Source organism: Seriola dumerili, unplaced genomic scaffold, assembly GCF_002260705.1.
Source record: "Seriola dumerili isolate Sdu_G_001 unplaced genomic scaffold, Sdu_1.0 BDQW01000581.1, whole genome shotgun sequence".
Classification (NCBI taxonomy): domain Eukaryota; kingdom Metazoa; phylum Chordata; class Actinopteri; order Carangiformes; family Carangidae; genus Seriola; species Seriola dumerili.
The window spans coordinates 195567-210000 of NW_019174836.1; the positions used below are offsets into that span (position 1 = coordinate 195567).

Below are 14434 nucleotides of genomic sequence, written 5' to 3' on the forward strand. Positions count from 1 at the left end.
GTGATTCAACAAGGAGAGGTTCTGACATGAGAGACATATGGAGTTTAACTGGCATTCACTGCTTGCCATATGGAACCTATCAGTCCTCATGTTGCAGGGCTGCCCCTCAGGGACATACAAGCTGTATGAAACCAGGATGGATGGCCACCATTCAGGCCCACCTTCCATGTCCTCTCAGACAGATGAATTATACTCCACTTCATTCTTTAATTATTTTGTTTAATGCAGCATTCTACTGGACGTTATATTGGCTTATCAAGAAACTTCTTAACCTTTGTTTTGATAAAAACCCCATATGCACTATCAGTGCTTTTAAACATCCTTTCAAATCTTTATTTTATTGTGTTACATGTCTTTACATTTATTGCTTAAGATTTTTTGTTGCATTTTAAAAAAACAATTTGACCTTTGGCAAATTATATAATTTTTATAGAGCATATTACCTGTCGGTCAAAATAGTTTACCTACATATTATACTGAACACTCTCCGATCACCAAGTACTAATTAAAACATCAACAAAGTTGATGGCTGCTTCATTGATTCAGTGTGTGTCATTTATTTCAGTCTGGCAATAATCAATCACAGTAGAGGTGTGAAAATATAAAAGTACCATGAGAAATTTACAATTGCTGATCCAGTGCTTGTGTCAGTACCCTGGAACACAAGGCGAGTGGGACTGTAAAACAGGATGTTGTGTGATGCCACTAAATGTATTTCAACATGAAGACTGAAAACACTCATCATTACATAAACAGAATACTATCCTACACATGATGGGGATTCTGAATGCAATATATAATACAGCCTCCTTAACACCAGCATTGGGTGCCAGGATTTTATAATCTCCTTTTCTATGGGAACAGTGTGTTTGCAGAGCATTTATTACTATTTTCTTCCTCTGGGACTAATGGGAGTGCAGTGACTTTGTCTGCATTATTGCTTTTTAATTTCCTTAAGATAAGAATAAAATCTGCCATTTAACCTCCCCCTCTATCTGTGATCAGATTCATTTGTTTGGATAGGAACAGCTTGTCTGATCTAACTCATTTTTTATATGAGAAAAATCATAACAGTTTTTGTGTCGACAGGTGGTTGAAATACCAGTGCAGTGTGCAAATCGCTCCCAATGTATTTCATACCACCTGCCTTCACACCACTTCCTTAATGAGAACAACTGGGTGTCCAAGGTTCACCCCAACCCTCTCACTTCATTCCTTGACTGCACAAAGTGCACAGTGTAGGAAACAAAATCTGGTTACAGTCTTTTCTTCCGAGTCTACTTGTCCAAATTATACAAAGAAACCGTGGCCATTTCTCAATACAGTTGGACATCAGTGCAGATATAATTATAACGGAGCAGACTTGCATGTAAGGCCACTTGACATTCTCTGTACTTTGCCCTATAACACATTTTAGATTTATGTGTGTTCTCTCTAATTTCAAAGTAATAACTGAGGTATGTCAACAAACAGCACAGGCTTGAAACTTGCTGAAAGCAGATAATTCATCATTTTAACAATATCATGACTTTTCATGTCGGTTTACACTTACAACTATATTACCCCACACTGGTCTGAGGATAGAAGGTGTCGTATGCTGTACACATTGTTAAACCCTTTGAGACATTTTGTGATTTATATTTTGGGCTGTATAAATAAATTTGACTTGACAACAGTAATGTAACTTTGACAGCAACGGTTGCAGATCTAGTAGTCATTATGATGGATAACCCATTTCAAGCAATACTTTTACATATATTTAATACCGTAATTCCAATGATTACAGTACTATACATCAGAAAAAAGTTAACATGTGAAATGGATTAAAACATGCAACAAAGTGTTAAAGTGTTTTTTTTTTGTCAATTTCCTTGTACATCATATGGCTTTATACAAAGTAGTTTAATCAAAATCCAATGTACTCTAACCCAAATCAGTGAGTTTCATTCTACCAGTATCTGATGCAGTAACAGATTTTTCTTTCTTTAATATTTCATAGCACATCACATTTTTTTGCTACCAACCTGATTGACAGGCTCATTGAAGTTTGTGATGAGACCAGCACGCAATGACGTCTTCTCTTCTTCTGATAATGCACTGTAAACAAACCAACCAAAAAGATGTTCAGAGGAAGTAAGGACTGGGGTAAAGAGGAAAGAGCAAAGTAGAGAGAGCCAAGCTTTGAACTTAATACAAAATAGACACACAAAAAAAAAAATACATAGAACAGTAAGTGTAGTTAAATGGATGATGCCTCTCAGTAACCACATTTACCCAAATTGAGAAAAGAAAAAAAGCCACCTTTTAAAGCCAGGACCTTCTTGCTGAGGGCGACATTGCATGTCACAATATGTCAGCAAGGTGCCAGCTGCACCGACATTGTAGAATGCAGCTCACATCCTAAGTGACTCCTTACAGTTTAATTTTACATTCTAGACATGCAAAGCACAAACTTTAATATCGTGAAGATATGAATATGACATCAATCTGCCAAGTTGTTATGGGATCAATTAAATCCCTGTGTAACACTCTATAGTACAGGACATGCCAGCTGCCTGATTTAATCAGTAAGCTTTGAATAAACCCCCCGCTCCTCTCCAACTCACATCTTGCAGCCTGCAAAATGAGTTTTCGCAAACAGAGTCGGGGGTGTGTGCAAAATAGTGACAGTGTGAAGAGGCACATAAATACAATGTTTCACAAGATGTATAAGTTATATCGTTTATTTCAACTGCTGCTGAAGCTCGACATGGGTGAGTGTTTGATGTGAGGAAGAGGGAGGAATGAATCATGCTGTAACCTTGGGCAGGGAGAGAAGAGATATGGGTAGAAAACAAATTACCAAGAGGGAGAGTGTGAATTAGTGAAACAAGATTTACTACGCACAAATATTTCAGGAATGTCAGAGTAAGGCAAGCTTTAAAGAAATATTGGGTTGAAGATTAAAAGATATATTAACATCAAGGAAATGTGTGCTTGAATCTTGGTTTGCTGTTGAATCTGAAGATAATGACCTGATACTGTGTTAGTATCAGCTTGTCAGTTATCTGTAACACTGAAACTTTGAATTGCACTCACCTGTGTGAAAGGTGCTATAACAACATACATTATATTGGCTGACTAATACTGTTGTTTATACATGGATTATAATTAACATAAATTCCAATCTCATAATTACAACATTATGGACAAATGGCAGGCCTGGGCACAGCCCTGGAGATCATTAATAAATAGGAATGAGAGAGGGCTTTTCAAGTTATGAAAAAGCAGATGACCTTTTTTCACAGCAGAAACAGTACAGGTAGAACTAATAACAATAATGATGGCCCCAGCACATTTAAGCGACCCAGAAAGCCCTGCCAGTGGTATGCCAGTATATAGTCATTTATATTTTTTAATCTATTAGTTAGGCTACATGTTCTTTTTCAGCTATGCAGTATGAAAAAGGTCTATTTAGCCAGTATCACCTCCCTGTTTTACAATTAAAAGCCCTTTAATAACAGTATGACCAAAGTGAAAGCCTTGCAGTGTGACTCTTGCTCACTGAGGGATTGATGCAAAAAACCTCTCACTATCCAGCATCAAATAAATTACCAATGTACCTGCATAAGGAATGTGTTAAAGTCCAATTTAAGATCCAACTTTAAGTCTAAAGTCCAACCTCAAATCTAACTGAAGTCACATGTACTCTCACTACTTATTACTTTTCCTTTCTAGAGTCAAAAACAAATATTAATGGTAACTTAAATATTAGGAGGAAGAAAAAACATCTTTGGGGAAATATCAGCCGTCATCTCAGCCATGTCACTGTCTGTGTTTAACTGACAGTAGCTGGCAGACTGCCAGTGTTGGTCTGACACACGTTGGAAATGAGAAAGTAAACAAACTTGCACTTCATGACATGGGCAGACAGTGTGTCGTTAGTGGTACTGAAGAGTAAGGACATTAGTGACATTAGCAGCTACCTCTACATGCTGTTTAATGTGCTCCTGCAGAGCAGCTAATTAGCTACCTAACCTACATTAGCAGTCCACTTTCCTTCAGAGAATGTTTGTTTGGTCACTCCTTCAACAAGCTAAGATGCAGGACAAGATGTATGTTCATGTTTGTAGATGAGAAGGAAACTTTAGCAGGAAAGGTAATATAGGTTGTTGTTCAATGTCTGCAGCTCTTGTATTCATTCATTTTAATTTCAGTTGACCAGTTACTCACAAAATGAGTATCCAAATGGACCTAAGAATTCAACATGCATTTTTCACGATGCATGATGTAATGAACAATATTTTAGCATGTTAGATTTGTTGTTTTTGTATGGTTAAAACAAAAATAAATAAATAAATAAATAAATGAATAAAACTAATTTAGCTGCAAGTAGAGCTGGAATAATTAATCAATTAATCGATTAGTTAGTCGTCAGAAAAATAATTGGAAACTACTATTTTGATAATTGAATAATCATTGGACATTTTTCAAGCAAAACGCCAAAAATTTGCTCTTTTCAATCCCTCAAGAATTTAGATCACACTACAATTATCACACTCAACTGAGTATCTTCAGGTTCTGGACTGTTGGTCAGACAATACAAGACATTTGAAGCCCTCACCTTGGACTCAGAAACTGTAAAAAAAATATATTTTTCTCTATTTTCAAACATTACATAGAATTGAGAAAATCTTTGCCAGATTACTTGATAATGAAAATAATTCTTAGTTGCTGCCGTAATTGCAATGCATAACTCTAAATTACAGTAATTACAGAATAAAAATGCTATGTAATGTGGCCTACGCTATGTACAGTGACACCACATTCATTGTGCTGTCCCACACAGTATCCAACTCCTCGATTAATGGCAACGGTCCAAGGGTAATCACAACTAACGAGCAAAACCCCTTGCACAGCACTCTAGCAAATGAAATTCAGTTTACTAAACTACTGACAAGAGTAAAACAACTTCAGTAAGAGGAGAAAACTTTAGAAAGAAAGAAAATTGCAATAATCTATTGAAGAAATCAAAGAATGGCCACAGAGTGCTGAGGCAGAACTGATTATCTATAGCCAGCCACTGTCCTGCAAATTTAAGAGGAAATGTTCAGTTCAAATTTAACAAAAGCCAGTTAGTCAGGTACCCAAAGACAGTCTGTAGGCTTTGAATACTCAAAGTCGATCAGCCACCACACAAAAGAGACACAAAACAATAAACTTAGTATAAAATCAGAGCACAATGATATGAATAATCAGGATGGAAAGTAAAAAAGAGAAACAAGAAAGCTGTGAAGAGTGATGGAGACAGAACTGCAGACGTAGGCTATAACTGGTAAAAGACAAATGAACACAATGAGGAGTAGACAAAACAGAAAAATGCAACTACAAATCTGTTACAAAAAAGATCTATAGAGAATGACAAAGCCTCAAGAACAGGCTGAGAGATTATGGCTGATGAATAGAGACAGAATAAGAGTGAATGAGAAAATAAATGAAGGAATAGAGATGAGCAGGAGAAGAGACGAAGAAAAAGCCCAAGATGGAAAAGTGAGAGAAAAGGCTGACAGAAATAGGGAACAAGAGAGACAAGAAGGTACTTACTGAGGCGCTACTCTCCTCCAGTATCTGTCAATGCCATTTTTGAAGTACAGCACAGCCAGCCACCTGACATTCACATCCAGCATGTGATTATTGAAGATATTCTGTGGAAAAATATATAAATATACGCTTAGCACTGTTAACATTGTTTTGTTACCCCAAATGGCTAATACCAGGCAATTGATGGATTGAGTTAAATGATGCGTGACAGCTCAGACTACAGAGGAAAACAGTAACTCTAACCAAACTGAAGAGTAATGACATATATGTGATGATATCCATTAAAATACAGGACAGGCTGATATTTAATTTGTAGACACTAATGTAGTTTAATTTCCTATAAGTGCTTAATTTTCTGATGTGCAAAATGTGGCCATAACCTGAGAAAAATCTGTCTGATTACTGTCACAGTGTTCTCAAAGTCATTCTCCTACTCACTGCAGAGGCAGGAGTTCCATAAAGAGCAGCACAGTAATATCAGAGATTGGAATCTTGGCTCTCATATTCTCAGGTTTAGGGGCTGAGGGAACAAACGTGAGTTAAATGAAAAAGGACTCTAAGTTTTATTTTTGCTTTATTGCAGACACAAGACATCCCCTCTGTTGTATCAAGGGAATAAAAGGCCATTAGCAGAGCTGCAGAGTGTAACTATTCACTTGATTATGCAAGTAAAAAATCTGTCCACTATCACTAAACTTTTATTAGATGCATCAGTGCAACTGGAATTCAGCTGGCCTGGTTGAAATTTGATGTACTGATGCTGTCCCTCCTGTACCATCCTCAGTAGTGAGGTACAGAGACATAATTCTCCTAAACTAAATGAGAAAGGGCACATAGCACACCTTGCTTTAGTTGTTTTGAACCATAGCATCACTGGCAACTACATAAACCCAATTTTGTCAAGAACATTTTTTGTCTCTGAAGTCACATTCTGTGACTTCAGAGACAACACTACACAAAGAGTCAAAGATGATCTATGATCGGAGTTAGAGACAACTGTGCCCCTCCCCAAAACATCGCCATCACCTCACCATCCTATGTCATTCCATTCTTAATAATGACAAAAAAAAAAGTTCACAGCACAACATGAATTAGTTATTATTTCTAACTCCTACTATTACTCCTACTATGAGCCCCATATTTTTAGCCTATATTTGTTTACATTTTGGCAAATTGGAACCATTTAAAGCATGTCAACTTTGCTAACAGCAGTTCCTGTTTGCAATGTAGTTATTAATGTACAGACAAATATTACTGGATTGTTTTTATAGCGAAGAAAACTTAAAAATATGATGATTCTCAGGCAAGTTTTGGAGTTATAGGGGGTGTCTTTTTTTCAACAATTTTCTAAGTGGCTTTATGGAAGTTTATAGGGAGATAATGATATCCTCGGGAAACGTAACACTCTGAATCTAAAAATATGTGTATTATGTCTGTGTTCAGATTTGACCGAGTTATGACTTTGAGAGAAGGTACAATTTTTTCTTTGGCACAAGTTGCAAACTACTGACTGTGTTGATAAGTGAGCCAAACTGTAATAACTAACTTCCACTGTTTTCAGAACTCTGACACACACCTGTCCTTTTCACCTCACGCAGTATATTTAGCTGCAGTAAAGAGGTACAGGAGCAGTAAAATTCAGTTACTATGTTTCTCTATGTTAAAAAAACACACACACACACACACACACACACACACACACACACACACACACACACACACACACACACACCCTTATACTACACATTTTAAATAGCTGATAATGTGTAAAAATAACATGCCGGATTTCAGACCAATTAAATGCTACAATTAGTTTGATTCAATCTCAGATGGGTGGATTGTATACTTGAAAATGTGTTTTCTACGATTTATTTTGACTTAAACAGAACATTGTTTTCTCTCTTTTCCACAATGTATTCATGACAAAAATATAGAAAATAATACATTTTCCTGTGAATAGGTCTTTGTGCTTAGCTGGGCAGAACACATCCTGAGCCAATTTCACTACTGAATGCACAGAGATGACACTGAAATCCTATCACTCAATCTTATCACTTAAGCTCGAGTGAGACAGTAAACAAACATATTTCCTAAAATGTCTGAGTATTCATTTATGGATCAACATAGGATTTGTGGGTACACTAAGCTCTGTTGAATTATTTTACTGTTCCTCGGACTTTTCAACCACACTTGGTCTTACACGTTGAAAAAGAACTGTGTACTCCTTTAACACAAATCAATCCCCAGCTGGCTGCCCTACACTGCCCTCTTTCTTCTTCTTTCCTTACTGCTCATAATCTTGTGAATTGTTGCTGTGATTATAGTCATTGTGTAAAACTTCAAGGATGAATCGTAACACAGGAACAGAATATATAACTAATCTGCTATTGATATGCAAAATATTCACATCCTATTAATAATTAATCTAAAAGGAAACACCCCCCTATTAGCGTTTGAATTAAGTTAAGTAAAAACTCAGAACTTTCTTAAAAACTTAACGTGCATCAGAAATGAACACAAACCTGAAAACACCTTGCTTTCTTCAAAATACACTACATTCATTAACATCTCCATTTATCAGAAGTTTAATAGTTTTCACTAGAGCAGATTTATTCCAGTTATGTGATATCATCTCTCACCAGAAGAACTGAGTAGAAGCCTGGCTGGGTCTCCCACTGTCGGAGCTGCTCCTCCGCAGGCTTCAGCACAGATGTGTCCTGACTGGTAGCTTGGGTTAAGGCCTGCAGCACCACTGAACTGGCACTGTCCATATCCATAGCTGGATATATCTGCAGGGGAATATGAGAGAGGAATGGGTAGGGGAAGAAGCGGACAAAATTAGAATTTCATTGCTCTTGTTGTGAAAAGTTCTGGTTGAGCGAAAAAAAGAAAAATAACTTTTATAATACTTTCACCATAGGGAAAAACAGCATAATAAAACATCAACTCAAAGATGAGGGAGTCAAATTACATCTTCAAAAAATGTCAGAACAAGGAATCTTCTTTTTTTGTTTTGGCTGGTTTTATCCCTTTCGCCCCCATTTTATTATAGATCAAGCGGCACTGAAATCACTGTCAACCATCCTGAGAAAGAAACAAATCTTTCTGAATAAAGAAAACCACACCTGATAGGAACACTACAAGTCATCTCTACCACACAAAGAGCTGTTCTATGTCCCAGATAGTATTCAAGCACCCCAGCTTCACAGGTCCAAAGGTGTTTTTCAGTTTCAAAGGCAGTACCTGAGTCAGTACATCAGTTGCCTATGTGCCTAGAAAAAAAAAAAAAAAATCTCAAATGGAATAATAAAAAAAAAACACTGCCTTACCTACTTTGGCATCACAAATCTTTCCTTATGAGGTCATATTTCAACATTTCCTGAGGTGTTTGTCAATAATAGAATAACAGATAAGAGAAAAACAAAAAGGTTGTTTACCCCCACCTCCCTCACTACAAAACATAGTCAGTTCCTATTCTTCAGCTCTGAGTTTCCCAATAGTGTCAGATAATATCTCTGACAAGGAAGAGATGAAAAACTTTGCACTACCAAACATTATTTAATTATTTGTCTTTCAACTGATCATATGTCAAGAAACTGCAGTCAGGAACTTTTAGAGGCAGTTCATTCCAAATAGAAAAACACAAACCGGTCAGATTGTTTTAGTCAACAATTAATTCTCTCAAGCAACTGACTGACTGGATGAACTGTCATCTGTGGGACAAGCAGTGGTAGTGTGGTAGAAGTGTGCCATTGCTAGTAAGTCAATAAAAATGGGGGGAAAATATTGAACAAGGCTGCCACCTACAGCCCAGAAACAAATATTCAGCACCATCATCCATTGTGTGCTTCTGTAATTGCATTACAGCCATATCCACACAAGAACACAGTAGCAGTGCTTTGGACACAGCTATTGTCACATAATAGATGCTGATTCTTTTAATATACAATACATGAATTATTAAACCAGTAACAAATCTATTAGGACTCTGTTGAGGGTTTTTGCTGTACTTTTAATGAGATTAAAGATGGGGATTAATGTCTCTGGTGGCTGTCACACAACTCTTGGAAGCCTCCACAGGGATCATTCTCCATATAAAACAACAGAGATATATAAAAAATAAAACAAAAAAATTGGCCAGCAAACTGTAATATTCCACATATTCTGTTTTCATACACCTTTATAAGCATTTACTCCAGTTTTGAGAAACCCAAATATGCTTGATGGTGTACTTAGATAGCAGCTAAGATATTGTGACATGTAAAGACTTACTCCAGGTTTCTGAACTGTCTCTGCCACATGTGCAGATGGAGGGTGGGGGTTGGTGGATGGCAGTACAATCTTCTGTTATAGTGACCCGAGATTGTGTAGGTGGTGTCAGTCTCGTTTTCAGAAGCGTTACTACTACAACTACTGAGTTACTTCAGTTGGTACAGAAATGACAATGAGAGGTTGGATGTGGAGGAGTCAAAGACATATTTGTAATGACACATGATCAGAAACCTGGAAAATATTAGAATTACGAGGATATAAATAACCAGGTATCTTAATGTTCCATGTAAACGTCATACTTCAAATTGATCAAAAGCAGGATAAGACTCTTAATTCACACACTAGTATGCATGTAACCATGGTGATTATAACTTTCAAGTATGCCTTGGGCTGAGCAATGTTAACATTTTCTGGCATCACAATCACCAAATAAGTTAGTGTCTGGGATATTATTGTCCCTAAAAAAGGATTCAATTAAAAAGGGGAGCAAAATATAGTAGTGAAAGCAATGGCTACCTTTGTCTCTCACAAGAGAGCAAATCCACCTATTTGGCTATATTTGGATTTGTTCCAGAACAAAAAAATGACTGGTATATACAACCAAGACTTGCATAGGACAGACCATCACACAGGAATTCATTTTTCTTCCTTCTGCCTGATCTTCTTTTGTTTGTTTCTATTCCTACTTGGTTCTGTGACCTTTGTTATTTGATTAAAAAGAGATCATTTAGAGTTGTACCACATGCCTGTGACACATTTTGACACTGTCAAGACAAACAAACAGGTGGAATCATTATCATATCAGTGCCAACTATGTTTATGTTGAACATTAAGACATAAAAGTTTTAACCCAGGGACTGATCTCATTTAAAGACTCACTCATTCTAAGTGCTGAAATGGTCACTGCAAGACGGTCATTTAGGCTGTTCAAGTTGTGTACTTCAATAAGGACAGGCAGTAAGTGTTAAGTTCCTCCGGTCAACTGCAACAGTCTGCAAGAGTCTCTGAGTTCCTGTGCATGATGGTACAGTCAGTTTTAAAATGCTGTCAAATCGTCTTTAACAGGTGAAGGAGGATACTTGCACAACATCAATATACAATAGAAATATGGTCTGTTATTGTTGGTGCTGCTTCTCTAGCTGTGCACTGGATCTGTAACATCATAGGCCTCTTTCACTATATACATTTTGACTTGTCATGGTAGGAGAGGCACATTTGTTTCTAATAACATTAACAATGGTTTCTCTTTTAGTGTCTCAGTAAGCCCTGATGGTGTGACAGCGAGCCACCATGCCTTATACCAGGAACCTGAAAACTGAGGAGCTTGATGGAATACAGCCATCCTTAATTTCATTATTTACACCTATGCTTTTCCTATAATAACATATAGAAATGTCCTCTGTGAAACAGGCCTATTGTCTGTTTTTATATAGACTGTGCTGAGGTATTTCAAGCACAACATGCCGCATCTGTACACCTGTCATTCGCCTTGCATACTGTCCTTTTTACCAGGTGAGAACTGAATACACTCTCAACACATGCGCTAAAAAAAAAATCACAACATAAAACTTGATTGTTGACGATCTGCTATGACACTCTGTAGAGCAAATATGCAAGCAGGTAGCTTGCTAACGGGGTTACACTTACAATTCAGTATTGTAGTTGTATCTTAGCTACACCTGTCTTAACGAACCCCGTAAACTCAACGCGGCGTGCTGGGGGTCTTATACGACGTTAGCAAGCTCACGTCTTGTGTTTGGCATATGCCATGGCCTCTACCGCTAACACTAAGCTAATTGTCAAATGCTGAGTGAACAAGTAAGCTAGCGGCAGCATAACTTTATAAGCTAATGGACGCTAAACGATGATAGCGTTAGCTGTACCAAATAAAACGTTATCAATGATGTGGCTCAGATTTGACTAACTGTATGTTATCCTTTACCTGACACAACTGATTGTGCTATTAGGGTTCTATCACAGCATAGAAACGTTGTTATAATGGTTTTAACACCGTAATACAATCATACCAAGCAAGACACGTCCATGAAGTGGGTTAGTTTGTTTCTGAGGCGCACATAATCAAAACAAACTCGGTGATAAGGGGTCAGATTGAGGCAACAACAACACAGTTACATTTAAATCATTCTGATTGAGAGTTGAGTTTCATTAGCTCTGAAATATTCGCAGTGTGGTCCAGGTCCTTTTAGTGGCCCTCGGGGGTCATCTGTTATTAAATACGACAGCCGCTCATTCACTAATGGAAACGGGCCACACTGAGTTCCCAAATCATGCATACACAAAACACCAAAGCTAACTTTAGGGCTAGCTAGCAAGCTAAACTTATTCAACGCGAAACCAAGCGTCGACAACGTCCGTGGTGTCGAATAACGCCTTTCCTCTCATGATTAAGCAAAGGATAAATATAAAACTGGACTCACCTAAAAGAATGACGGCAGAGAAGCAGAATATATGCTTGTAACAGTGGCTACTAAAGCTCTGCCAGTGTTAATGTAATGAGAGATGGAAACACACGCTTGTAGGAATGGCGCGAGCAACACGGCAGGCGCGTGCTGATGACGTTTGCGGTGCATAATACATCCATGAAGCATGTGCAGATCCCCATTATTAATCCGTTTAATAAAAACCGATTAACACATCACATAAAAGTATGATTACCTTTTATTATTAATCCTTCCTCAGGCTTATTCTCTTCTTAACCAAATTTTATATCCATAAATGTGACTTAATGTGTTCTTGACTATTAATTTAACTTCCATCAACAACTGCAACACTTTCAACATATTTAAAGTTACTGTAAAATATGTAACACATATTGTTTTATAATACTATAATCCTCAACTATTATAATGTGCAGTTTAGAGACAGTAAAGACTCAACACTGATTTTTTTCTAATAAGAAAATCTGAATTTCTTAAAGCTATTAGAGGCAGATCAAATGGATAAAATTGTGGTTGAAACTCACGATTATAGTAATTATCGATTAAACTGCCAGATACTCTCTTGATTAAGTGATTAAATATTTGGTCTTTGAAATAAAAATAAAATTACCTGTCCCAATTTTCGAAAGCCCCAGACAACGTCCTTAAATCGCTTGATTTGTCCAACCAACAGTCCAAATCCCAAGAGAATTCAGTTTACAGTAATATAAACCACAGAAAAACAGAAAATACTCACTATTAAGAACCTGGTACCAATGACTGTTTGGAATTTTTGTTAGAAGAAATAATTCATGAATAATCCACTATCAAAACAGCTGCAGTTGGTTAATTTTCTGTTAATTGAATAAGGGTTTATTAAGGATTAATTGTTTCAACTATAAATAAAATCCTTTATCACAGCATATGTAATTTCATTCCAGAATATCAATATAAATTGTGTTTAAAAAAATTATTAGAATGACCAGACTGGAATGTTAAATCGTTTACCTGAAAAAACAGAGCACTTCATCACATTAATACAAAAATCATATAAATCATCAAATTCAAATATTGCTTTAAATCATCCTTGTTAATTGATTAGTAACTTTGTCTTTGGCAGTCATACAATCAGACATATGATAGGAATAGCTGCTGTGGTATAAACAGAACAGGAAAAAAAATCATAGTTGACACCATCATGTTGCACTAAATACTATTAGATCATCCATCACTAAGCTACATAATTAAACCATTTTTGGGGGGAAAAGTTATTCCAAAACAATACAAGAATCCAGTTGGAGTCATGTTTCTGGTCACAGAATAAATGAATGCACAATATTCACCCCTCCATTTGTTCTGCTTTGAGTACAAAAATAGTTCTGCCAGATGAATGTCTAGATATGGAGTTTTCTTCACCAACCACATGTTTACTTTTGCTCGCAGTATGCACATATACAGTCCTCTCCCCAATTCACCACACATAGTCTTCCACTCAAACTTGTCAATTCTTGTCATTAACGTATTGATTAAAGTAAATATGATCAAATATGGTTTATTGCATACAAGATATTCCACATCAGCTCTGATCCTTACATGAAGGACACATGTAGGACACGTGATATCACGACAGATTGCCTCCTTGTTCTTGCCTGCCTGATCCTGTCCTTTCCCTCTGTCTGTTTGTTGATGACCTGCTCCCTGCCTGATTTGTATGCCTTCTCTGACTGCCTGTCTGTTACTAAGTAGAGAGCTTTTTGTCTTGAGTCTTGTTTTTGAGTCCAAACATCAGTGTCTGAGCTGTTTAAATTAATGGTTTGGCAAATAATCATTCATCATTCAAAATGGCTTTTAACAGGGCTTTGTAGAACCAAGACAAAATAACTTTAGTTTCAGTCTGTGCATTAAGTAACACACAAAACAGAGTAGACATAGCCTGCTCAATGCAAGAGTGGCCTCATACTGCATGTGTGCCATTTCAGCAAACTTTAAAACTTTAAAACTATTTTGGAAATTTCCACACCATGCAGAAAGGAGCTTTAATGTGTGTTGAGCAATTACCACACATACAGTATGTCACAGGTAGAAAATGCAAATACTGAGGGCAAAGAGTTTGTGCTATTTGCACAAAACCCAAGGATAGGCAG

The 14434-nt window shown here is 36.9% G+C and overlaps 1 protein-coding gene across 1 annotated transcript in view; it reads right to left on the reverse strand.

The window, feature by feature from the left end:
- ipo11 (importin 11) overlaps window positions 1–12402 on the reverse strand; it is a 116487-nt gene extending 104085 nt beyond the window's left edge. The window contains exons 1-4 of the mRNA XM_022764793.1: window positions 12291–12402; window positions 8220–8369; window positions 5584–5684; window positions 2025–2097 (exon numbers count right to left, since the gene is read on the reverse strand). Of these exons, the coding sequence (XP_022620514.1) occupies window positions 2025–2097; window positions 5584–5684; window positions 8220–8357 (312 nt within the window). The 5' untranslated portion in view covers window positions 8358–8369; window positions 12291–12402. The remainder of the gene's footprint in view (window positions 1–2024; window positions 2098–5583; window positions 5685–8219; window positions 8370–12290) is intronic.
- Between the last annotated feature and the right edge of the window lie 2032 nt (window positions 12403–14434).